This window comes from Olea europaea, chromosome 10 (genome assembly GCF_002742605.1).
Source record: "Olea europaea var. sylvestris chromosome 10, O_europaea_v1, whole genome shotgun sequence".
Lineage (NCBI taxonomy): Eukaryota > Viridiplantae > Streptophyta > Magnoliopsida > Lamiales > Oleaceae > Olea > Olea europaea.
In genome coordinates this window covers 555,288-579,359 of record NC_036246.1, presented here as the reverse complement: position 1 = coordinate 579,359, position 24,072 = coordinate 555,288, and the positions used below count along the sequence as shown (strand labels likewise).

Here is a 24,072-nt window from a genome sequence, read left to right as displayed (position 1 = left end):
CCAGCATTCTTCAATCCAAACGACATCACCCTATAGCAGTATATGACTGAATCTGCCATGAACGAAGTCTTCTCTTGGTCTTTCTTAGCCATGAGGATTTGATGATACCTTGAAAATGCATCCAGGAAGTTGTACAACTTATGTCCGGATCTATTGTCCACAAGATTGTTTATCGGGGAAGCGGGTAGTTGTCTTGAGGGCATGCCTTGTTGAGATCTGTAAAGTTGATGCAGACCCTCCATTTACCACTGGCCTTCTTCACAAGAACGACATTAGCTAGTAAATCGGGGTATTGGACTTCCCTTATGAACCCCGCTCTTACTAGTTTGCCGACCTCTTCTTGAATGATCGCTCATCTTTTTGGTGCAAACTGCCTCTTCCTTTACTTAACAAGTTTGGCTCCTGGGCTTATGTTGAGTCTATGAACTGTTACATCTAGGTCTATCCCTGGCATATCCTCGACCTTCCATGCAAAAACATCAATGTTGAGGGATAGACAATTGATGACTTTCTCTCGGAAGGTAGCCTTGAGATCTCGACCAATTGTTACCGTTTTTCCATGCTTGAGCTCGACCACTTCCAATTCCTCCACCGGGGCAAGTCCACATCTTGGCTCAAGCTCGAGTTCGAGGTTAGAAAGTTGCATGAGAGAGGCCGCAATCTTTTTGATACGCTTGCTACTTGCAAAGAAGGCTGAGAACTTATCAGCCAAATCTGATAATGAGACTATGGAGTTGTGCTCCAATGTTGAAACCAATCCCTAGCAGTATTAGTCAGCATTTGCGGGAAGGCTTTGCACATAACTTGATTCGGCGCAACTTGCAAATTAATGACATTGGTGTATACATTGAGATGGTTGATTGGGTCGGTCTTCCCATCATACTTTTTAATGCGAGGATATTTGAATTTGTCGAGCAGAGGATATAACAATATCTCCAGCGTAAATGGAGTGTTAGGGATAAAACCCGTTGGCCCCCGAGCATTTCGTTTTAGGCCAATTGTAATTGTAAGTATTATGCCCTAGGCGCAATCAACTTTGGACATAAATACTTTTGATATATAATTAATGCAATTTAATGGTAGATTTATTATTTAATTGTTAGACAATTAAATAAATAATAGAGTCCGTAGATTCAAATCTTCGTAATTTGTTAATCACAAGGAGTTGTGATTGTGAGATACAAATTACATCTGATTGAATCTTAAATCGTCCGTGGTCGTAAGTAATAACGAGATACGGATATCCTTATTATGGATAGACTATCACGTGTGACATTTCTTACTTGTGAAGTAAGTAGCTGATCTCATGAGCTAAAGTGTGGTGACACTTAAATGACACGTGGATGTTTTGTTATAGAACAAAACATTGGAGACCTCCTGAGAGATTCCATATGGATAACTATCTGAGTGTCAGTGGTTAATCTCTAACGTTCGGTAGTGGAATTGGTCCTTTGATTTGAGGTCGTCATGGTACCTTATATGAGGATAGTCATACTTTGGCGGTGTTGGATGTTGCTCTGCAAAGGGCCGCTAATACGACATTGTTCGGGTACATCAAGAATCGTATGAAGGTTGTGATTGATCAATAAAGGATTCGTCACTCTTAGATAGTAGGAGATTATGATCTGCGTTTCATTTAATTAAGTCAATAATGAAATCCTTGGCCAAGGTGTACTCATAAGTCGAAAATGAGTTTTCGACTTATATTGACTTAATAGTGGAGTGAAAGATATGATCGATGATCGAGATTGACACACTTCTATATCTCGTAATTGATCGGATCATATTGCCGAAGGGATTATAGTTTCACGGTAAATGAACGAGTTTGGTTTTGTTACACTACATGACATTTCCCGTCACATGTATTGCCCTGACACATTGCTAGATGTCAATCAGGGACGGCGAGTGTGAATTGACGATAAATTAAAAGGGTGTTTTAATTTATTAATTTTGATTAGATCAAAATAATATTTCACGTCGTTAGGCATCGTGGTCGGGAACCTAATGGGTCGCACACAAAAGAGAATTGGAAGATTGCAAATTGCCAATTAGTTAATTTAACAATCGTTGGATAAATTAATTAATTGGATTTGTTATTTATATTCCCGAATTATCGGGTTTAATTAAATGGGTTAATTAATTCACGGACCGGGTTTAATTAAATGGATTAATTAAATGTTGGACTGGACCGGGTCGAACCCGTTTGAGTTTATATAAATACATGGCTAGGGTTTGAGGTCCATATGATTTTCATTATTCTTCCTAGCACAAGAGGAAAAACCCTGATAGCTGCAATCTTATTCTCTTTGTGGATCACCGTTGGAGATTGGACAGCTGTGGGTGACAAATCAAGATTGTTGGAACGAAAAGAAAAGCAAAAGGTTTGCAGAATTCGTTAAAGGTACAATCTTTATCACGATTTCTATCTAAACACAAAAGGATTCTCGGTGGGAATTGAAATAATTTTAATTTTCCGCTGTGCATGTATAAGTAGATTCCCAACAGTAATTCCTTCTTGAATGATCAGGGCAATCTCTCCGGAATCTATAGCAACCGATCTCGAGCCCGATGCCATGTTACGAGTACCCGAGGTCCCTACTTCGCCAGTTGTGGTGTTTGGTCCTCGGGCTCAAGCATTAGTTATAAAATCACCATGCTCTGCTTGCACCGGTGACGGATGCGAATTTCTTTGACTTAACAGCTGTGTTAGCGTGACCACCTGTTGACGGAGCTCTTCAAAGACTTCAGTTGTGACGATCGCTGGCTGGGGTGTGGGCACTCCTGACGACTATTCTTGAGGAGCCGGTTGATCTTCAGCAAGATGAGGGATAGGAGAGGATGAGCTTACGGGAGACAGACCTGATCGCATGTTTACCATGGCTTTTGGTAGCGGTTCCCACAGATGGCGCCAATGATGCTACTAAAAATCGTATCTGTTGAGTTTTCGAGTTTGAGGACTTTAAATGAGCACGATCGTAGCCTTCCGGTTCCTGAAACAAAGGTAACGACGTATGTTCTCGTTGCCCTTCCGATACTTGAGTCAGAAAGGAAATTATATACGTGAGGCTATAAATTGGAGAATAATGAAAACGTACCTGAACCATGACCCATGGTCCTGTATTTATAGTGGTAGGTGACATCCTCCTAGTGGAACTCAACTAGCTGGGTATCGCTATCCAACAAAGTCCTATTAGGTGAAGGAGTTGGACCATTGCCATAATTATGTTTGGGATAGAATCTTTACAGGAGTCAAGTATTGAAATAATATGGTAGAATTAAGAGTCCCAACCACATAGGAATCCTATTAAGTCAGTAATCCCAACCGTGGGATGCGAGGAAAATATATCTCGAGGACCACTCTTGCTCGAGGATAGAATCATGGAAATGAGGATACAACAAGCCTGCGAGTGTTCGAACATTATATCTCGGGGAGGGTTAATGCTCGAGCAATTCAAATGTGGAATCGCAAGGGTTTCTGAAAAATGTCTTCGGGATAAAATGTTCGAGCAGCTTGCTCGCCTCGCGCTCGGGCTCGTAAAATCAGGAGCCCAAGCCGCCCACGAGCCCCTTTTGAAATCACGATTCCGAGCCGCCCCTTTGAAATCACGAGCTCGAACCGCCCACGAGCCCCTTTTGACATCACGAGCTCGAGCCGCCCGCAAGCCCCTTTTGACATCGCTACCCATTTTAAGGAACAAAAGATGAAGTGCTAGGGAAAAATCTTTTTGCCCTTCCAAACGGCGTATTTTAGAAGCCTCCACAAGAGAACGTATTTTTGGGGATCGCTAGAACACACTGAAACCATACGTTGGTTACGATGGCTTTCAGTTCGCAATTGGTAGCATCGCCCTTGCCGTTATCGTCCAGGGCTTACTTGCAGTCGGTGGCCAATCCGGTGCCTGTGACCGCGGCTCTGCTGCAACGTCACCACCGTGTCATATCTTTCACCAACACAAATAGTAATCCCTTCCTCTACTTTTACAATAACCTTGCTATTACATCGGGACGAAAGATAAGCTTCATTCGATGCTTCTCTGGTAACTAGTCTTCTTCAATATTTTTGACAGATTCATTTTTCTTTTGGTTTTGAGAATTTTCGTATATTTAGGTAAATCCAACATTATCAGGGCTTGTAATCTTTTAAGATGGAATCTCACGTCCCAACATGCCCTCGGATGAGTAATTTGATCCATTTAAAGCTCAAAACATGCATTTGGATTCTAAGATTGGTTGTTCTGCGAGCCACCTACTACTTGCTGCATTTTAAGGGTAAAATAGAATAAAGATGTAAAAATCAACAACATATGAGGGCTTAGAATTATTCTCTTAATCAGGTTGATAGCATCTACCTGCTAATTTAGTCGCATAGGCTAAATAATATATAAATAAATACAGATCTTCAACTTAGGATGTTCAACTTTTCTCTGGAACGACTTATTTGGTTTAAGGTTTGGATTTGAGGTATCTGTCTGCTGCTTGACCACATGATCCATATCTATGTGCCCCATTGATGTCATGCATTTTCTGCAAGCTGCCTCGCCCTAACTTTGTAAAATCTCAATTGAACAATGTATTGGTAGGTACCATGTGGCCTTCTACTCCTATTCTGTAATTGGCATTACCTTGCATCTTCCTACTAAGCTAAGTTCGCAGTTGCTCAGAGTAATGGTGGTCTTACCCTGTTGCCAGTGATCTCTCTTTCTATAAAGCTTTTATTTATCTTGGAGAGGTCAACTCACATGGCATAATGCACATAACTAGTAGTAGTACACTAACAGATGGCTATGGTGTGAACTGTGTGAAGAGTGCATGCTTGTTTTGAATTTTGTGGTAAGAGTAGAACAAGACGAAATTTCCCCAGTAGGACATTTTTAGTCTTTAGGGTGAGAACATGAAGTTTTTCCACTAATTCTGGGTGTGTAAATAAGGCCCCTTTTAAAAAATTTGACAAATTTACCCCTCCGAACGTATTGCCAAGCTCTCTCCCTTATTGCATGAATTTTGAATCATCTAGGCATTCTCGTCAAACTATTCAAAGTTAGTGAGACTGCCTAGATGGTATAGGCGCACTCTTTATTACTTTTTGCACGACTTTTCAACCATCTTCGAATTCTTGTCAAACTAGTCAAAGTTGATGAGAGTTCTTAACCCATTTAGATGCTCTAGTCTTGTCAACTTTGCCTAGAATCGTCTAGAGGATACTACGGTCATTTTGTACAATTGAATAAATTTTTTGGCAGGAGACAAATTTGTTTTTGACAAAAAATTGACTAGTTAAAAATTTAGTGTCAACAAAAAATATTAAGGGCAAAAGGTAGTACCGTATTACTTAGGATATACTTCAAAGTGTAACTCATATAGCATTTATATTGAGGAAAATAACAGTTATATGCACCCGTGTAATTCTTAGGATGCAAAAATGTATTCACTATTGCCATCTTTTTTCTTTCAAAGCAATATACCAAGCCAAGAGCTTTTTGAGGAGTGCATTCTGGGAATCAAATTGCTTCAGACCTATGACCGCCGTGGAAAATGATAGACACAAGAACCAGTAGGTATAGTAATAGTCTTATTAAGATTCCTTCAAAATGTTTCCACTTAAAACTTCATCCTACAGGACTTCGAATTTAGAGCTGCTCCATCAGATTGATATCAATAAGAAGTTTATTATTGTAGTATAACCTGTGGACAATCATTTTCACTTGGCAAAGATTAATCAGGCTTTACCTTGTTCTCTACGTTAGACCCTCAGTAGTGAATATCAGATAACTTCATATGGAAACTCGATCCAACACTTGAATTATGGAGTTGATGACTGTTTTTTCGTACATGATTCCTTTTACATGGGGCAAATCAATTTTGATTAAGTTCTGCATTGACCAAAATCTTAAGTGTGGTACATGTGTAAACAACTAAAATTCATAAAGAAATCATTAAATGGTGGTGTGGTAGTATGTAGACATTCCGAATAATTAAAATTTTTCTTGCTTGCCTCTTTTATTTTCTTCTACTTCCATTGTTTTGTTTTCTGCACTTATGAACTTTGTCCATCGACATGAGATATCTTACATCTGGCTGCCTTTTTTGTTTAATAATGATTCAGCTCTAAATCCTGAGCTGAAGACTACCTTGGATAAAGTTGTTACATCACAAAAAGTAGTTCTCTTCATGAAGGGAACAAAGGAATTCCCCCAGTGTGGATTTTCAAACTCTATTGTGCAGATACTGAAATCCTTGAACGTGTCTTTTGAAGCGATAAATATTCTAGAAAATGAAATTTTGCGTCAGGGATTGAAGGAGTACTCCAATTGGCCAACCTTTCCACAATTGTACATTGATGGCGAGTTCTTTGGTGGATGTGACATTACTGTAGGTAAGTTATATACTATCTGACAATGATTATGGCATTTGTGTTCTGGTACTGAAAGATATTAGCTGTCTGTTTTTGTAGGGATTATATTGAAGTGTTGCAGGAACTTTATTTGTTCTTTAATTTCATTGGTCCATTTTCAATACTAATTTACACTGACAACTCATTAGGATTAAGATGGTTTCACATTTTTCTCAGTTGGGAAATTACAATGAAACACATTACATGTTGATTCAACAACAGATCATGTGTTTTTTAACACTGATTCCTATTCAGATTCTAAATGGTGGCTAAAGGTTAAAAAAAAAAGGGTTAATTAAGTCAGATTGACGTAAATTGAAGGAAAGTCTTCCACTAAGAAGCACAAATACTTACAATCTCGTTACATACTCGTATTCGGTACGTATTCAAGTTTGAATATTATCTGATATGCTTTGATATGTACTGGATACATGTTTCTTAATTATTTTTAAATGTTTGATAATATCGAGTATGTATTTTTTAATTGTTTTCGATACCTATCGAATATATTAGGACACATGAAGAAGAGTTTTATGGTTTTATACTCTTTTTAAACTCATTATTATTGACTAAAAAAAATAAATAAAATAAAATAAAATTTATTTACTTAATAGATAACTAATTTTATTATTGTTATTTAGATGAGCCAGTATTGGAAAGTATATATATTATTGTACATATATATGAGTTTGCGTATTTTTTTTTTTTTTGGAAAGAGAGTTCTCGGTCCCATAGCAATCGTACAATTAAGTCCTAGATTTAATATTACTGATTTAGATATCCAAAGTAGCTGGAAGTGTTTCCAATTGAGAGATGCAAAGGAAATGCCATTTTTCGGCAGAAAATGTGAGGCAGAAAGTTGATTCAGAATTTTCTATTGAAGTAAAATTTAAATTTAGGCCCATCGTGATATAAACGAGGATGTAAAAGTGATTTTGAAAATACCATTTTACACCATCATTGGATATGTTCTAGATATTGGACTTCTTGATTTGGGGGTTTTACAGAAAATATGTTTTTCAATGATAACTTGGGAGAGCTAGAAAATTACTTTTTGGGTAACTTAGAGATAAATGTCTAGTTTTTTATGGTTTCTCTCTTTCTGGAAGCACAGTTTTAGTTTTTATTTTTATTTTTATTTTTATTTTACTGAATTGGTATTAGATAGCATTTCTGTTGAATATTATATCTTTTTTGGGGGCAGAATGGAAGAATAAAAAGTTTCATGAATTTGTAACAGAGGCATACAAGAGCGGGGAGTTGCAGGAACTGTTAGAGAAGGCAATGTGCTCTTAACTCCAAGTCCTTTGGTGGTTTGGCCATTGAATGTCTGTAAACATGTCCTCAATTTGATACTGCTCAGTTAAAGTTTATACCTGCATTCTGGTGGGAAAAAATGACATGAACTCCTATATATGTGTAACTTTTCAAAATTTTTTCCCCTCCCTTGATGTGTTCTGTTATTATCTTTAATATATAGTGCCCGTTTGAACCACATTATTCGTAGAAGGAGAATGAAAAATAGAGCCGTTATGGCTCCATACAAGAGATAGAAATTCAAAAATTGTGGCTTGATGTGATAGATAACGGTCATATTTGTCATTTTAATGAGGTAAAAATGGGGTTCAAACAGGGCCATAATATGGAGGTATTCATGCCAGATTTCTAGGCATCTGGCGGACAATCAGTGGAGGCTTTTGGCTGAGCTGAGAAAGACGACGTTCCTCCCATTATGAATCAAACAGGAAGCATATGAACGAGGGGAATTAAGCCAAGTTAGTATATCCAAGGGCTCCCAAGCTATATGTATGCAATTTTGTGAGCAGCAATTGTGGGTGGACATTATCATCATCCATGGACAAGATATAGGAGGTTATGAAGATTATTTGGAACTCCCAAGTGAAAATGCACGAGGACTAATATTATTTATGGAACCAAGTTATTTACAAGATAGTTTCGACAAAGAAAAAGAAATGGATATTTAAATTAATCTATTGACAATAAAAGTTAGGGGGTACTGTTTAATAATATGGCAAAAAGGGTAAGAGATATTTCAACTACAGTTAATAAAAGAAGGTATAATTGATCTGTTGGATTAGTGAACTTTTTTGAAAATAAATTTGTCAAACTTAAGGAAATTTATAATATTGACGGTACTAGAATGTAAATTTAGTGAATCAAGCTACGCTAACATTTTCAATAACATTTTGGATGATAGTAACACTAAATGGTAGAATTTTATTGGACGGCTTAAAAAACAGTCAACAATATCACTCAATCAATTTTTTTACACATCTTTTGCTGTCAACAAAGATTTCAAATTCATCTGAAAATAAAGTTTAATTCAAATTCATTTGTGAATTGACGAGAAGAGTCGTGAATATGGTTCGTTAATCTCATGCGGGAAGGAGTGGTAGAGAGACTATTAAATGATTATCATCAGCCATATCACAAATTAAATTTTTATTACCAGCCACTCTTCGTAGATGCATGTCACAAAATTATTACTGAATACAAGGGTTGGTTGGGAGTATTCAAGACTACGGTGAGAGGAGCGTCCGCATATGTAAAAGATTACTCTCTTTAATTTTCTCATCCTTCAGAATATATTTGAACATTCATTTTACGTGCATATCACGTTTCTGCATAACAGTAACGAAAATACATGAGATTGACTAGGAATATTGTATGTCCAAATTGCCATTTAGTAAGCCCACGAATAAAGGGTTCACATGTAGTACTTCCAGATATTGTGTTTGAAACAACTGTTCAAATTCCTAATGATAAGCAGCTTAGAGATGGGTTTTGAAATGGAAAGAATCTGCCCAGCTTTACTTGTAAATATGATCTCACGTGTAATAATGTTGCCTATTTTCTAGCAACTTTAGCAAAAAATTGTCTGAACATTACAAGTGTATATTACGGGGAATGTGCAGTGTTGGATCAAGGTATTAGTGAAAGGAAAATTTTAGATGTACATAATTTTTGTCCATAAGGATGTTCATGCCTCTCACATGAGTGTGGGTCCCATTTCATGTGAGAGGCATGGACACTTTGATATACAAAAATTATGTACATCAAGCAAAGTTCATAGTGCAAACAGGCGCCTCGTGTATTTTTGTTGGTTTCTTCATTGTCAGATGTTAGAAGAACCACCAGATGGAGCTTAACAAGGTTTTTCTTGAGAAACCTTAAAATCAGATCTAGGTCATGTTCATAGGTTGACGATGACTGAACCACTACAAATACCATTTACATCCTCGCATAGACGTGAAAGATAAAACAAGAAAGAGTAATAAATGTTACCAGTCTGTTACTGTCTTTCCATCAATAGCAGAAATGACTAACCAGAATATAACTTTTAACCAGAACATAGACATCAAATGTTTGCAGAACTTGGTACTTAATATTTTCTGGAAGCATATTAAATGGTGTAAAAGAAACAATTATTTCCTTTTAAAACAACCAATGTTTCCTCCTTGGCTCGTGCGGCAAGGGAGCATCTGCACAAGGGAGAAACAATTTGTGAGTGCAAAATTAACAAATTCAGTTATAAATCATTGATTTTCTTCTCTTTCTAAAGGTTTCCATTCCTTCCCTTCCTTCTCTACCTTCTCTCTTTTCATTTATTTATCTTTCTAAACTGAACGTCAACAAAACTCTAGATGACGATCCCACAAACCTTGCATTTCATAAAGTGAATTGTAATGCACCTCAGACCAAAAACTTAACCATAGCTCTGCAACACATTAAAAAAAAAAAAAAAGTAAGAAAGCAATAAACAAATTTAATGGGCTGTGCACTATAAACAAACATCTGACATGATCAAGTGTGTGTTTATTTCAAATACTTCAATTTAGGCAGGCTTTTGATGTTGATTACGTCTCAGAAGCATACAATCAACCATTATATCTAGCCAGAAATGGATAAAATGATCAAAAGGATAACTTGAATATTTTGCGTAAAACAAAGCAATGGGAACATGGTGCAATTATATGGTAAACAGCATATGGATATATTTAACTGCAACAGGTCTAACATCATTGTGAGTACTATTACCTCGTGTAGGTGTCTGATATCGTGGAACAATTTCAATGAAACAAGTATCTCTGAATGAAGTCAAAAGACAAATCTTTGCAGCAAACTGCATTGCAACAATGATCATAAATGATGTTTTTACACCTTCATAGACAAAATATATTAAAATATTTCATATACAAGATTATTTGCCTCTTTGAGGCTATTAAAATGACATATGGAATACAAGAATTAAAAGGATTAAAGGATTTCATGACTTGGAGACTATGAGAACATATTGAGCCCACATAAGAGTCACAAACATGCAGATTCTAGATTGACAGTGTTTACACATGCCGGTGTTTTCAGGGATTTTTTCATTTTTTTTTCTGGGGCCCAGGGGTGGGGGGGGGGAGGGCATGAGCGAGCAGAATGAAAATCTTAGAAGTTAATATATGGGACTGGGGGATGGAGGGTAAAGCTAATAAGCAATAAAAGTAGTTTCGTCACCTTACATGTGACTCTTACGCATGGAACAAGAATATTATTATGTACAAACTAAGAAGCACAGAAACGGATATGAAATTCGAATACGATAAGATACAGGTACACTGATACGACTTTTTTTAAAAACTTAGAATAAAAAGAATTTCATTAGTATAAAAAAATTAAAACAGAAGCATAATAATAAAAATAAAATAAAATACTAAAGCATTTTATGTTAATTTATAATCTTCCAAACTTCATTTTTTTCAACATCGGCTTCATCATCATCGTAAAAAATAACACTCTCCAACTCTAGTTTATCTAACGATAAATTAACAATTTCAGACAGTCCAACACCTTCAAGAGTATCAAACGAGTCTCGAGCAATGTTCCATATTTTGAATTCTCATTTTAAATAGAGAGCGAATTTTTTGATAAACTAATTGTGTATATTCAATCAATATAATTAATATTCGATAAGTTACTAAAATGATTATAAATATTTATTAATATTCAATAAGTTATTAAAATAATTATAAAATACATTTTCGATATATATCGGATACTTATTGAAAATAAATAAAAATATAAAATAATTAAAAATACTTATCTGATACGTATTGAAAATTTAAAAAATATTCAGCAAATATCGGAGAGCACCCAAACTTGGATATATATCGGATACGGATACAAGTATGCTTGCTTCTAAGCGTACAAACACACTTGCTAGTTTATCCCTGTCCCCCTTTGCATACAAACTCCCTCCCTAATGTTAACCCATTCAAGGGGAAAAGAACATAGTTTGCAGGCATGCAACTCAATGATATATAAAGCAGCAACTGTGAAGACCACGAAGAAAGACTAGACATCAGCATGAAAAGAGAAATTACTGTTATAATAATTACCTTGTCGGCTGCTGCTTGTAATGTGACATGGTCTCCCCATTCGCCTGACCTGAAATTCCATGTAGAAGAAGATAATTCAGCAGCAAAAGCAATCATTACATATCAAATGAAAACAAAATGCTTCATTCAGAGAACCCTACTTTGCCATTTTCTTGTAATAGTGCTTGTACTTCATTGGAACATAACCTTCATATAAAGCACGGTTATCTTTAAGCTGGACCAGGAACACAAGAAACAATGAGTACAAAAACTATACTGGGTTTCAGTTCATGTGAACAAATGCAAGCTAAAACGTATTTCCAAGCAAAAGAGTCGTATTATACAAATGACCCCAAAGGGTTCATTTCCTGCAAATCATTGTCGAAAAATACAAGTATTAGCATACTTACTTCCGTCCCGATACTCGGTGATTGTTAGTGGTTTCGGATCAATACTTCATTAATTTGTGTGTTAGTTTCTTGTTTAGGACAAACACCAAACTTTTAGGACATCAATGATGAAAAGAGAGTTTATGTGGGCTTCAACTGAATGGAAGTGGAAAGGAGTAGCAAATATCTATATATAGCCCTGTACTCCTAATTTTGAATATTATATGAATTACTACAAATATCTAATCTATCTTCATGATATAAGAGCTGGATTTCCTTACTGGAATCAATAGAAAAACCTTTTCTCTAGCTTTAATTGCCAGAGAAGACCTCAGTCAATATAGACACTTTCTAGGCATGGATTTCAAGGTCCTGCGGTACCTTGGACTGACACAAGAAGAGAGGATTTTTGGATGCAAACCTATTGGGTACCCCTACTGATCCTAACCATACACTGGGATTAGGGAATTAAAGTTTGCAGGTATTGGTTGAAGGATTCTATTGACAAGCTGGTAGCAAAATTGCTTTATCTATCATACACTCCCTGTTGAGGAAACTTAGTGACATGGAGAAGCAAAAGCAAACAGTGGCAGCTCAGAGAGAAGCTTATATGAGGAATCATCTGCATGCCATTTCTTTAAACAGAGAAGTAGCTAGTGGGCATATTCAATAAGGTGTTCAAAAACAACCGTTTCAACATGCAAGGTGAAGACATTGGACATCTTTGAACAAGCTAGACTTAAGTGTGGAGAAATGTGTTCTAATGAGTAATGATTATGTATAACCTGATTTAGTGCACCTAATAAGGGTTAGAATCAATATGGTCAATGATTTGCATTTCAAATATTTTCTGATTTTAGTTCTTATTCCTAGTTTTAATGCTATTGCAATGCTGTATAGTCAACTAATTTTCCATGTACAATAAATATCCGTGTATTCCTATTTCTGAATATTAATGAGAATTTTGTTCAATTAGTTCTAGATAAAATAAGAAGTTAAAGGTTATAACTGGGGGCAACAAGGTGAATACAGCTACCTAAAGCTGAAGAATATAGAGGCCAAGGTAACAATATACAAGCCTGTCAATGTGTTTTTTAAAATAAATTTGTGGTTTTTTCAATAAATGCAAGTTACTATGGTGTCAGCAGCCGATAATAAAACCAAACCAGGTCTCTTTTATTCACTATTTTCTTTTCTCCCTTTCAATTGTAACTTCGGTACTTTTACCAACAGAATGAAACAATTATGAGATTCACTCATATTGTACATGGAAAAAATGATCACATGGTCATACATAATATGACTTCTACCCCTTTAATATTGTTTAAATTAACGTTAGTAGATTAGAGCGCGTTTGGTAAGCCGTTTTCAGGTTGTTTTCAGATTTCAATTTTTTAAAACACTCAAAACATATTTCTCTTTGAGATATTCCTTTTGTAGTATGATTTTCATTTCTAAGTGGTGTTCCAATGATGTTATTGCTGCATTTCTAACTTAATTCAAATAAAATAAATATGTTTTTAATATCTTCCTTTATTTTTCTGCATATGCCAGTATCCCTCATAATGTCTTTCAAGGCATGTGAGACGTTCTTGAAATCTATATTTTACATGCCTACTAGATTTTGTATAATGTTTTTAGTGATGGGAACTTCACACAAAACTGAGCTGTCCATTGCATTTTAGTTCTTGGTTTTTAAAACCAAGGGCAATATGTCACTGAATGAAGTAGTTGTCAAGTAACCCAATTGCTCTTCCAGTGCCCCAGCTCCAAATTTCTTGTTCCCTTTCTTCTTTTCCTGCCATCTTGTTATTCATATTTTTCGTAAGTGTATTGTGGTATTTTTGGTTATGTTCTTATGCGTATAATTCCAAAGAACAGAACATTTTTTAAGAATGTGGAATCCGTGGTTATATTTTGGTTAAGTGGTTAACATTTATTCATTATCTTTATTAGAGAACATGAGTGGTCATAGAGGTAAGAATATGGAAACAATGTCGATGGTCCGATCAAAACAAACACGTTTTTATCGAAATACTTTATGATAATGTGAAAGCAGGAAAGTTGCAATGTTCTACGTTCACAAAAAATGATTGGGGCAAGATCAATCAAGAGATGATTGTTACCACAAAATTTGATTACGGGGATAGAGAAAGATTGAAGGGTAAGTGAAACTCTTTACGTATGGTGGATCACTTGTTCTCTGACCTTTTAGGGCATACAGTGTTACATGGGATCCAAATACCAACCAAGTGAATGCTACAAAAGAAGTTCGGCAACATTTTTTACGGTATGTGTTGTAAAAGAAAATTTTTAGCATTATTTATTTATGATATCATTTTTGTTTTACATTTTGCTATACAGTTTATTAATATGGTTTTTTTTTTTTTTTTTAAACAAGAGTGACTATAAGACATTTAGGAGAGAAGAATGTAAGCATTACGAATTGATTGGAGAGATTTTTAGCGGGACTACAGCTATTGGAGGTCTAAGCAATACTTTTACTCAACTTCCTCCAACGTTAGAGGAAGAAAGACAGATAGAAGATGAGATTTTGAGGAGGGGAGTGCATGTGCATGTGGAAAATGATAATAATGAAGTTTCAAATAATCGTCGACGTGATAAAACTACACCTAACAGACATCGAAGTAAGGAACTCAAAATCGGTAAAGGTGAAAAACTGGAGGAATGTATGGCGCAATGGTCATCTATTGTTAGTCTGAGGAATGAGGAAATATAAATTATCCCTTGTTTGAGCCCCATTTTGGGGGGAAAAATTCATTGTAGAATAGTGTGTTGATGGAAAAATGTGTGGTTAAAAAATAAAGAAAAATTTTGGATTTGCGTGTAATATTATTTTATTGAAAAATGTGTGATTGAAATGATGTCAAAATATTGTTTAAAAATATATTTTTTCCAAAGAATGGGGCTCAACCAAGGGCTTAGGATGACGTACTTAAGGAAAAACTTGCATGCATCCAAGAAAAATCATCTAATCATGGAGGCACTTGTGAAGTCATTAGTCCAGACCCTTATTCAAATATGGAGTGTTTGAACATCTTAAACACCAAGGAATGAGTGTCTAATGAGGTTTATATGAAAGTAATAAGGGCCTTAAGGATCCAGATTTCAGGATGACATTTGCAATGATGCCGGAAATTAGAATTTAGGAGAGGACCTATCTTGAAATTTTTTTTATTTGCCTAATTGGTCGGTTTAAGTATTTTGAACTTCTAAGGTAGGATTGTGTTCTTTTCATATATTAATTATGAACTATGTAATTCTCAAAATTTACTACTAGTTTTATTTTAATCAATGTATTAGATTTTGATATTTATATTTGTTGGAGTATTATTATAAATGATTATGATAAGTGCATAAAAGATATAAGTGACAATGATTTATTATGTACCAAAGATTTCGATGCGATTGTTGGAGATATACAATGATTCCTTTCTTTACCAACTTTAAAATTTATATTTTTTGATCATATATTAGCATAAAATTGATATGTTTTACTACATTATCAAATTAATTGAAAAAATATCATAAAACTATTTCTAAAATTATGAAATCAAACATGTTTTCTAGTTTTTTGTTTTGAAAAACAGTTTTACAGAATGACAAACCAAACGCTTTTTTGCAATTTTAAAATAATCCCTAAAAACAGAAAATAGAAATGATTTCAAAACTGAAAATAGAAAATAGAAACGCAAACCAAACATACCCTTACATTTCAGTTCTACTTCCTTAGAAACCAAGGAGTTTTTATTAATTGGTTTTGTAAGTAAATGAATTTTCGTTTGAATATGCTATAATGCGGTGAAGCTTAAGGAAACCTTAGTTCTTTCCATGAGGGAAAATTGAGGTACTTGGAGGCATAAGCAACAAACCAATAACACAATTCAAAATTTCAAATGAATATAAAAATTGAAACATTTTCATAATAAACAATAAATCATCTTACAAAATCTATAATAGAACAAAATAGAAAAAATAAAATTTTAATAAAAATTTTGAACACCAAATATAATACTAACCTGTTTTACAACCTCCTTACGCACATGCTTGTGATGGTCAGGCGATCTGTAGATCTGGTCTGATAGTGCACGGAACTGAAAAGAAGTTAATAGATAATATCTAAAACCTCAAATGACTAAAAAAAAAAAAACACACCTGACAATTTCCATCCCCAGACACCTTTACTTCATACAAATCATAGACATTTAGCCTGAGACGTCATTGAATGGCTAATTACTTCATCAGTCGATGACCAAAAAGTAGAAGTTTTTATGTAACTATTAATACCACAAAAGTTAGAAGAGTTTGAAGCAAAAAATTTTGTGATACATAGTAAGAGCCTGGTTGGTCAAAATATCTTACACGACCCTCCTTCCTTGAAATTCTCCTCAGGAGACCGAGAGGATAAAAAATACTGATCGTATTTCATAACTACTTCTGAGCTTTATTTGGAAAATTGAGGAAAAACTTGGTGAATCCTGTGATTGTTCACGAAATCATTGTCTTGGAAAAAGAAAGGCAAGTGTTCTCTATAATGATAAATCTTTTACTAATTTTACGACCAAATACCTTATTTATATTCGGAACCTACTAAAGCCCTCTTGTGTCCCCTTACACTTTTGATTAGTCCTGAATAGAGGAAAAGGATCCGAACAACAAAATCCCTTCTCCATCTTCGAACCTACTATACCTCTCTTGACATCTCCCGTACATTTGATTAGTCCAGTGTAGAGGAAAAGGACCCGAGCAAATGTTAACATAACATGATATTGTATACTACAGGAAAATGCTACACCAACTGTATGTTACTAAACCTCAGTTTGCCTTTGAAATCATCCTACTGGATCAAAAGACCCAATCTAAGTTCTAGGTAAAAACGGCCAGTTCTACTAACTAACAACCAATGAGAAGATATTACTCATAAAACTTGGTTATCCGACGTATATAAAAGAGAGAAGGCATTGGCGCGATACGCGTCGCAAATTTGTATCATCTTGTACTTTTTTTTTTTTAATATTATGTTGGGCCATTGGAAGGAAGCATGGGGCAATCAGATTTCTCCATTTTTTCAATTCAATCTACCATTTCTCTATTACTCTTCTTCTTCATCTTCTTTCTCTTCCTTTCTTCTTTTCAAAAATCCAAAAAATTGAAATCTCGAATTCGAGTTGCAGTACATTGGGCGGGGTTCATCTGTGCTCCTTGTAAGTGAAAAATTTCTTTACTTGTGATTTGTCTCTTGCATTTAGAGTTCATTTTATTTCATTGTTTGCTCATTCATAGTGTTAATGATAAGCAGGATAGCCTAGCTAACTTTAAAGACTTAAATGGTCAGATATTACCAAGGTTAGTTATTTTATAATTACAATTATTTTGAAAAATTTAGTCATTTCTGGATCACTTATATTCGAGTTGCAGTACATTGGATGGGGTTCATCTGTGCTCCTTGTAAGAGAAAATTTCTTTACTTATGATTTGTTTCTCACATTAGAGTTCATTTTGTTTCATTGTTTACTCATTTATTGTGTTAATGATAAGTAGGATTACCTAACTAACTATAAAGACCAAAATGGTTAGATATTACAAATGTTGGAGACTGCACAGAAACTTACTCTCCGTGCTACACGTATGCACGGAGACTCTCTTTGTGCAGAGCGGAGACATTAGCTTTGTGAAAAAATTCTCTCCATCTACAACTTCTCCATCTTCTCTGTTCTAGATGGTCCATCCACGATGGAGAGAGATCTCTCCATTTCGGAGCCAGCACGGAGCTATTTCTCCATGCAGAACGGAGACATTAGCTCCATGAGAAAATTCTCTCCATCTAGGACTTCTCCATTTTCTCCGTTCTAGATGGTCCATCCAGGTTGGAGAGAGATCTCTCCATCTCGGAGCCAGCACAGAGCTAATAGCTCCTTGTCGCATGCAGCTCCTACTCCGCCCACTGTTCTGGGTAAAGCTTTGCTCTGTGCAACTTGCATTTTCAAAATATGAGTTAAGTTCATCATTTTAATATCTTTCAATATCTTTGGTGGTTTTGTATATATTTATCTAAAATCAGCCAGCTATATCTATATTTGTCTGCCAATTCAAATCAAACTAAATTATTAAATTCTCCAAAAATCCATCAATTCACAAAAAAAAAAAAAAATTAAATCCATTTTCTCCAACTTGGATTTAGAGAAAAACTTTGCATTCAAAACAAATTAAACAAAAGAAAATTACGAATGTTAAATAAAGAATACATAATTATTATTTAATTATAATTGAAGAAATTAAGTTTTATCATGAAGAGAAGAATTAAAAAGAATTTTAAATTGAAAAAAAAAATATTTATAACATGAACAAAACAAATTAAAAAAAGAAAAAATAAATGGGGAAAAAAAAGAAAAATAAAATCACCGATTTCTGTTCATCCCATGGAGAAAATCTCTTCGTGGGACTCCATCCAGATCCAGGATGGAGAGTTTACTCCAGAATGGAGAGTCCAGGAGAGTTAACTCTCCATCTTGCATGGAGAAAACTCTCCATCAAGCCCCTGTTTGCCCCCATTTTGCAGAGTTGAAAATGAGTAGAATAATATTTTTTTAAAAAATAAGTGGTTGAAAAACAAAGAAATTTTTTTATTTACGTGTAATATTATTTTATGAAAAATTATGTGGTTGAAAATAGGAGAGAAAAATGTATTTTGCTTTTTCTCATTTATTTTTTCTTTTTTTGATTTGTTTTGTTCATGTTATAAATAATTTTATTTTTTCGATTTAAAATTCTTTTTAATTATTCTCTTTATGATAAAACTTAATTTTCTCAATTTTAATTAAATAATATTTATATATTCTTTATTTAATTTTCGTAACTTTCTTTTGTTTAATTTCTTTTTTTTATCATTATTTTTTGAAAATTGTAAAATTTCTTATTTCTTCATATTATAAATATTTTTTTTTCAATTCAAAATTCTTGTTCATTCTTTTCGTTTTATGATAAAACGTAATTTTTTCAATTTTAATTAAAAAATAATATTTATTTTTTATTTTAATTATTTCAATTTAATTAAAAAAACTTTATAATAATCTTTTTTTTTCTTTTTTTTTTGTTTGCACTTCTTTATTATTATTTTTTTTTTGTTCTTTAATTTGTTAAATTATTTAAATTTTTTATTAGTATTGAATTAGATGAAGTGAAGAGCATGTGAAAATGGAGAAATATTGCAGTTGAGGTGATTGTTGCAGTGAAGTTGCATGTGAAAATGGAAAAATGATTGAAAACAACACGATGTCATTTTTGCTCTCACGATTAATTTTTTTTAATTCTTTTCTCTTTATGATAAAACTTAATTTTTTCAATTTTAATTAAATAATATTTAAATATTCTTTATTTAATTTTCTAACTTTCTTTTGTTTAATTTGTCTTTTTTTTCTAAAATTATTTTAAAATTTCTTTTTTCTTCATATTATAAATAATTTTTTATTCGATTTAAAATTCTTTTTAATTCTTTTGGTTTTATGATAGAATGTAATTTTTTCAATTTTAATTAAATAATATTAGGATTTAATTAGGTCCAATGACAATAAAATCAGGTCATTGGAAGAAGATTGATACATGAAATTGCTTTTAACATTTTAAGCTATAATTTAGGATTCTGCATTGTGCCCGTTAACATGAAAAACCATTTTTAATGCAGTAATATAGATATTGTTATGTTGTATATCTTGGTGATATTTAATTATTATAATCATAATATGAATTAGGGGCAAAGCTTGAGTGGGCTAAATCATATTTTAGATTGAGCTAATATATATGGTGAAATATATTCCACATAAAAGAGTTTTTCACAAACTTTTATAAAGGGAAGTGCCTTTTATAAAATATATGCAAATTCTCAAATATTTATATGAAAAATAAAAAACAAATAGAGAAGATTGACAAAAAATAAGTCAATTTCAACATATTTATGAATACGTTTCAAATTTATAAATGAATTTTTCTAAAATTTACATACACTTATATTAAATATTAACCAATTAACGTGCAACAAACGTTTACCCACTAGTAACTTATAAGGACTGACCATTGCTTATGTTCCCTTTCCAGAAATAAAAGGTAGTGCACATAATGAAGTTTATTTTTACCTCTTCGTCTTTCTTTCCTCTTTAATGTATATGACCGATGCACATGATTTCTGTATAAAAGATTGTGAAACTGACAGACTCTGCCATTTGAATTTGGGGTGTTTTCTATCCTTTTGCATTTCAGCTAGACCAAAAACCATCTTTATATATTCCCATCTCCTAACTTTTGGAAGAAAAAGAGGATATATTTTGATAAATAGTAGATGGCTCTTGGAGGTCTTCCACGGATGAACTAAATGAGACGTACCTCTGGAGGAGCCGTTGGTAATCCAAAGTTGTGTCGCTTAAGGTGGGAATGTGTGAATTGATCCGTGGAATGTGCTGAAAATATATAAATACTGTTATAAAGAAATGATGTACCAAGAGTTTATTAATCCAATAGTAAGACATAGGTAACCCATAAAGAGAGAATAAATGATAATGGTTTGTGTAGTAATAACAAAAGAAAAATCCCTATCCTTTAAAGAGAATCTTAAGCAGTAAAAGTTCCTCTTTAGTATCGGTTTCATAAATAATATCATGAATGGAATCCATAATAGCTGGAGCTTTATCTGGTCTTTACTCAAGGAAAATTCTCCAGTAAAGAATAGGCCAGTACAACTCATGCTCAAATACTAGGCAAACAGCATTAAGACAATATTCTTTTATGACAATGTTATGCCATCTCTCAAATATTAATTAAATGTTTTCCATAGTTAAATGAACTTTGCAATCGCTTGTACATATTTATGTTGCTATGAGCCGTGAACTGAAGCTTTTATGTTATTAATCTCTGTGTTGAGCTAGTCCAAGTTATGTAGCTATCCATGCAAATAGCATTTAAGAGAATGTTAACAAGATTGTACCATCATTCAGTTAGGAAAAAAGAAGACAGGTGTTTATGTAAGAATGAAAGGATAGTATATAAGAACCACAACAGGTGATAAAAATACATTGAAATTAAATTCCCGGTGAAGATCCATAATGATATTTACACTAAAGATTCTGACCTATTTTAACTTGAAGACCATACACATTGGCAAGTGGCAATGGCTCTTTTAGAGTTAGAAAGCATGCCTTCTTTATGTTTAGTAAATGTGAGTCTAGGATAAGCATTAAATGTTGCTCAAGACACACTGTAGTACCCAATATACTTTAACTACTGCATATTTTTCCTTCTTTGAAGAATTGAAATCATTCAAGAAAAATTGGAGAAACAAGAAAGAAATTTGATAATAATTTGATCTTGGACTTGGAAAAGAGTCGACAGACAACAAGGAATGATATATGAAGTTCCAAGGCTAAAAGCAACTTTTCACATTCAAAAAAGTGGGAAATGAAACAAAATATTGTCTCGAAATGGCGCCATAAGAAGTCCAATCCATTTTTATTATGCTTTTAGCTTCCGAACTATCAGTTACTTATCACTTAATGTGGTTTTTAAACTCTTTTACTATAATAGAGGTAAGCATACTTTAATCTTGTTAACGAGTCAATGCTTACAATTAGTTATAACTGCTTCCACTTTGCGTTTCTCATTAACATTTATTTCCATTCAGTTTCTTCTTGTCTCACCAAACATTAGACATCTGATAAAGCTAGATTCATATAAGGAAGTCTTCTATTTATTGTCAAACATTATGTCCTTTCTAACCCAACCTGTTTTGATTTTGTAAACACATGTTCGCCAATCTTCTGTTTCTCAATGAACTAAACTAATGCAAAATTCAGAAAGAAAAGGACAACATTTGGGCTACCAACTTCTGAGAAAATGAGTGAAAATTTGCAGTTTATACAATCTCTTTAGAAAGATTATCTAAATCCAACATGGCCACGTAAAACCTTACTCCAGAAAGGATATTGCTCATCCGACAAGATAAGCCCATTGGTCACTCTTTTAGGAGAACAATTTCTTATTACAATCATGTGCAAATAAACATATCATAGCACTTGTCAGCTTTAAAATGTGAAGGAAACATATCAAAGTCAACCAACTTTTGGAGAAACCAGTAATATATATGGCCCCTGTTTGGTATAGATTTTAATCTAAGTTAAAGTCACCAATGAATTTTAATCACATATTTCATAGGACTCACAACTTTTCAACTACACATTTCATCAACTTTTATCTAAATCTACTAAAAATCTAATTTTAATTCCTATCAAACAAGGGCGTAGATTCTCCAGAAGAAGATGAGGTATAAGAGTTTCACAATACAATTGTCAGAAGCATATACTCTCTTTTTGAAGCAAGGGCACAGCCATAAACACCATTATACTAATTTTTTTGTGCCGAGTAAAGGAATTCAATGTAATCTGGGAAATATCCTAATGTCATATAAGCTCTACAAAGGCTTGTAGTTTAGATACAGAATAGCACAAACAACAAGGCTGTCTGCCAAATTCAAGTCTTTAACTAATGTGATTTAAAAACTCCAGGCACAAGCAGAGTACTAACTATGTTATAGTTCCCATCAATAGTTTGATCCTAACTAGAAGAGTGCAGTTTCATGTTGTTACTGAAAGATGAAAAAGATGCAACACTTTAAACCTAATAAAAAATCCAAAAATATTATAGTTAAAAATATATACATGTCCCAATTCTATAACAGTAATCAGAGTGTCAGACAAATGGGTGCTTGGGTACCTCTACAAGTGGATGAAATTGTCTCCAAGAAAGTACAAGTACAATTATACAGAACAAAATGTTTAACAAAATGAAAAACTTCTACATAACATATCAATGTAACATCCTCAGCAAGATCTAAATGTTGAGATATAATAGTTTCACATTAGATCTAAATGTTGAGATATAATAGTTTCACATTCAAGAGCAACAAAGTCCAACTCACTTCTACCAAGTATAAGCTAAATCAAGCTTACGGATATGTACTGAAAGATGAAAGTATGAACTGAGTTACATCACTTATCATCTTAAAGCCCATTAATATGGACCGAAAAGAATCAGCACAATCTAAATCATAGCATGTAGATAGTAACGGATTTCATATGTACAATGTGCATGAAACATTAACTCATTTTCTTTGGTGATAGTCTCTATAAAAGTTGCACAATATTTTAGTTCTATTCAGACATCTGAGAGAAACCCATGACATGTCATATGAGAATGCATTATCCATCCATTGTAACTTTATCATTTAAATTTTATATATAATCATCTTACAGGAACAGGTGCAAACTTGGAAAGCCGTTGAGTAATTGCACTATCAAATTTAGCACACTCTTCAGAAAGTAAGACGGCAATCATCCTATCATTCTCAGCATCCTGTTGATTGCTTATTGAAGTTGAACTCGAACATTCATTAGTGGTAGGCATCCTATTTCTCTTTGATCGGCAGCAACAGGCAATTTTTCACTTGGAGTTAGAAAAGAATGATCTGCTGCAAGAATGAATGAATGAAAATAAAACAATTGGAAAAAGGAAACTCAATATTAAGTAGCATAATTATTACTAATCTGTCAATGTCCTAAAGTGTTCTCTCTTTACATCCTGCTGCATTTCTCCTCCCAAAAATATCAGTTCCATGATCGGGTGGGCAAGCAAACAACAGAATTTTGAAGCATTGTTATGTTCCATCAAAAGCCGATGGTCAAAGACCCTAGTTCCACAGGAGGGAAATCCCCTCCATCACTGGTACGATGGAGGTATTATTCGAAAAAGAAAATGAAGGAAAGCATGTTTCACATATTGGGAGTGCAAAGGAGGGGGGAATGACAGGAAATTATAATAATTTATAGAGGACTCCATTCTCAAT

At 33.8% G+C, this 24,072-nt stretch overlaps 2 protein-coding genes across 5 annotated transcripts in view; one reads left to right on the top strand and one right to left on the bottom strand.

Annotated features, from left to right (window-relative positions):
* Positions 1-3,701: 3,701 nt before the first annotated feature.
* Positions 3,702-7,886, top strand: LOC111400786 (uncharacterized monothiol glutaredoxin ycf64-like). Of its 2 annotated transcripts, none has more exons than XM_023028187.1 (3): positions 3,702-4,037; positions 6,104-6,373; positions 7,632-7,886. In XM_023028187.1, exons 1-3 carry the CDS (start codon positions 3,818-3,820, stop codon positions 7,685-7,687), a joined length of 546 nt encoding a protein of 181 aa, XP_022883955.1. In that variant the 5' UTR covers positions 3,702-3,817; the 3' UTR covers positions 7,688-7,886. The 2 variants fall into 2 exon arrangements, with proteins under 2 accessions (XP_022883955.1, XP_022883954.1); XM_023028186.1 differs by having other exon boundaries at positions 7,596-7,886.
* A 1,665-nt stretch (positions 7,887-9,551) lies between these two features.
* Positions 9,552-24,072, bottom strand: part of LOC111400784 (OTU domain-containing protein DDB_G0284757) — a 15,604-nt gene continuing 1,083 nt past the window's right edge. The window contains exons 2-10 of one of the 3 annotated variants that reach the window (XM_023028183.1): positions 23,481-23,697; positions 20,565-20,638; positions 16,344-16,398; positions 16,208-16,282; positions 11,940-12,013; positions 11,800-11,848; positions 10,451-10,535; positions 10,074-10,130; positions 9,552-9,894 (exon numbers count right to left, since the gene is read on the bottom strand). In XM_023028183.1, the coding sequence (XP_022883951.1) occupies positions 9,848-9,894; positions 10,074-10,130; positions 10,451-10,535; positions 11,800-11,848; positions 11,940-12,013; positions 16,208-16,282; positions 16,344-16,398; positions 20,565-20,638; positions 23,481-23,633 (669 nt within the window). In that variant the 5' untranslated portion in view covers positions 23,634-23,697 and the 3' untranslated portion in view covers positions 9,552-9,847. The remainder of the gene's footprint in view (positions 9,895-10,073; positions 10,131-10,450; positions 10,536-11,799; positions 11,849-11,939; positions 12,014-16,207; positions 16,283-16,343; positions 16,399-20,564; positions 20,639-23,480; positions 23,698-24,072) is intronic. The other 2 variants (XM_023028184.1, XM_023028185.1) reach the window with 2 other exon arrangements.

Coding starts and splice junctions, on each gene's coding strand:
- LOC111400786 (XM_023028186.1), top strand. CDS start 3,818: ATGGCTTTCAGTTCGCAATTGGTAGCATCGCCCTTGCCGTTATCGTCC. Junction 4,038..6,103: donor CTTCATTCGATGCTTCTCTG/GTAACTAGTCTT, acceptor ATAATGATTCAG/CTCTAAATCCTGAGCTGAAG. Junction 6,374..7,595: donor TGGATGTGACATTACTGTAG/GTAAGTTATATA, acceptor TTTTGGGGGCAG/AATGGAAGAATAAAAAGTTT.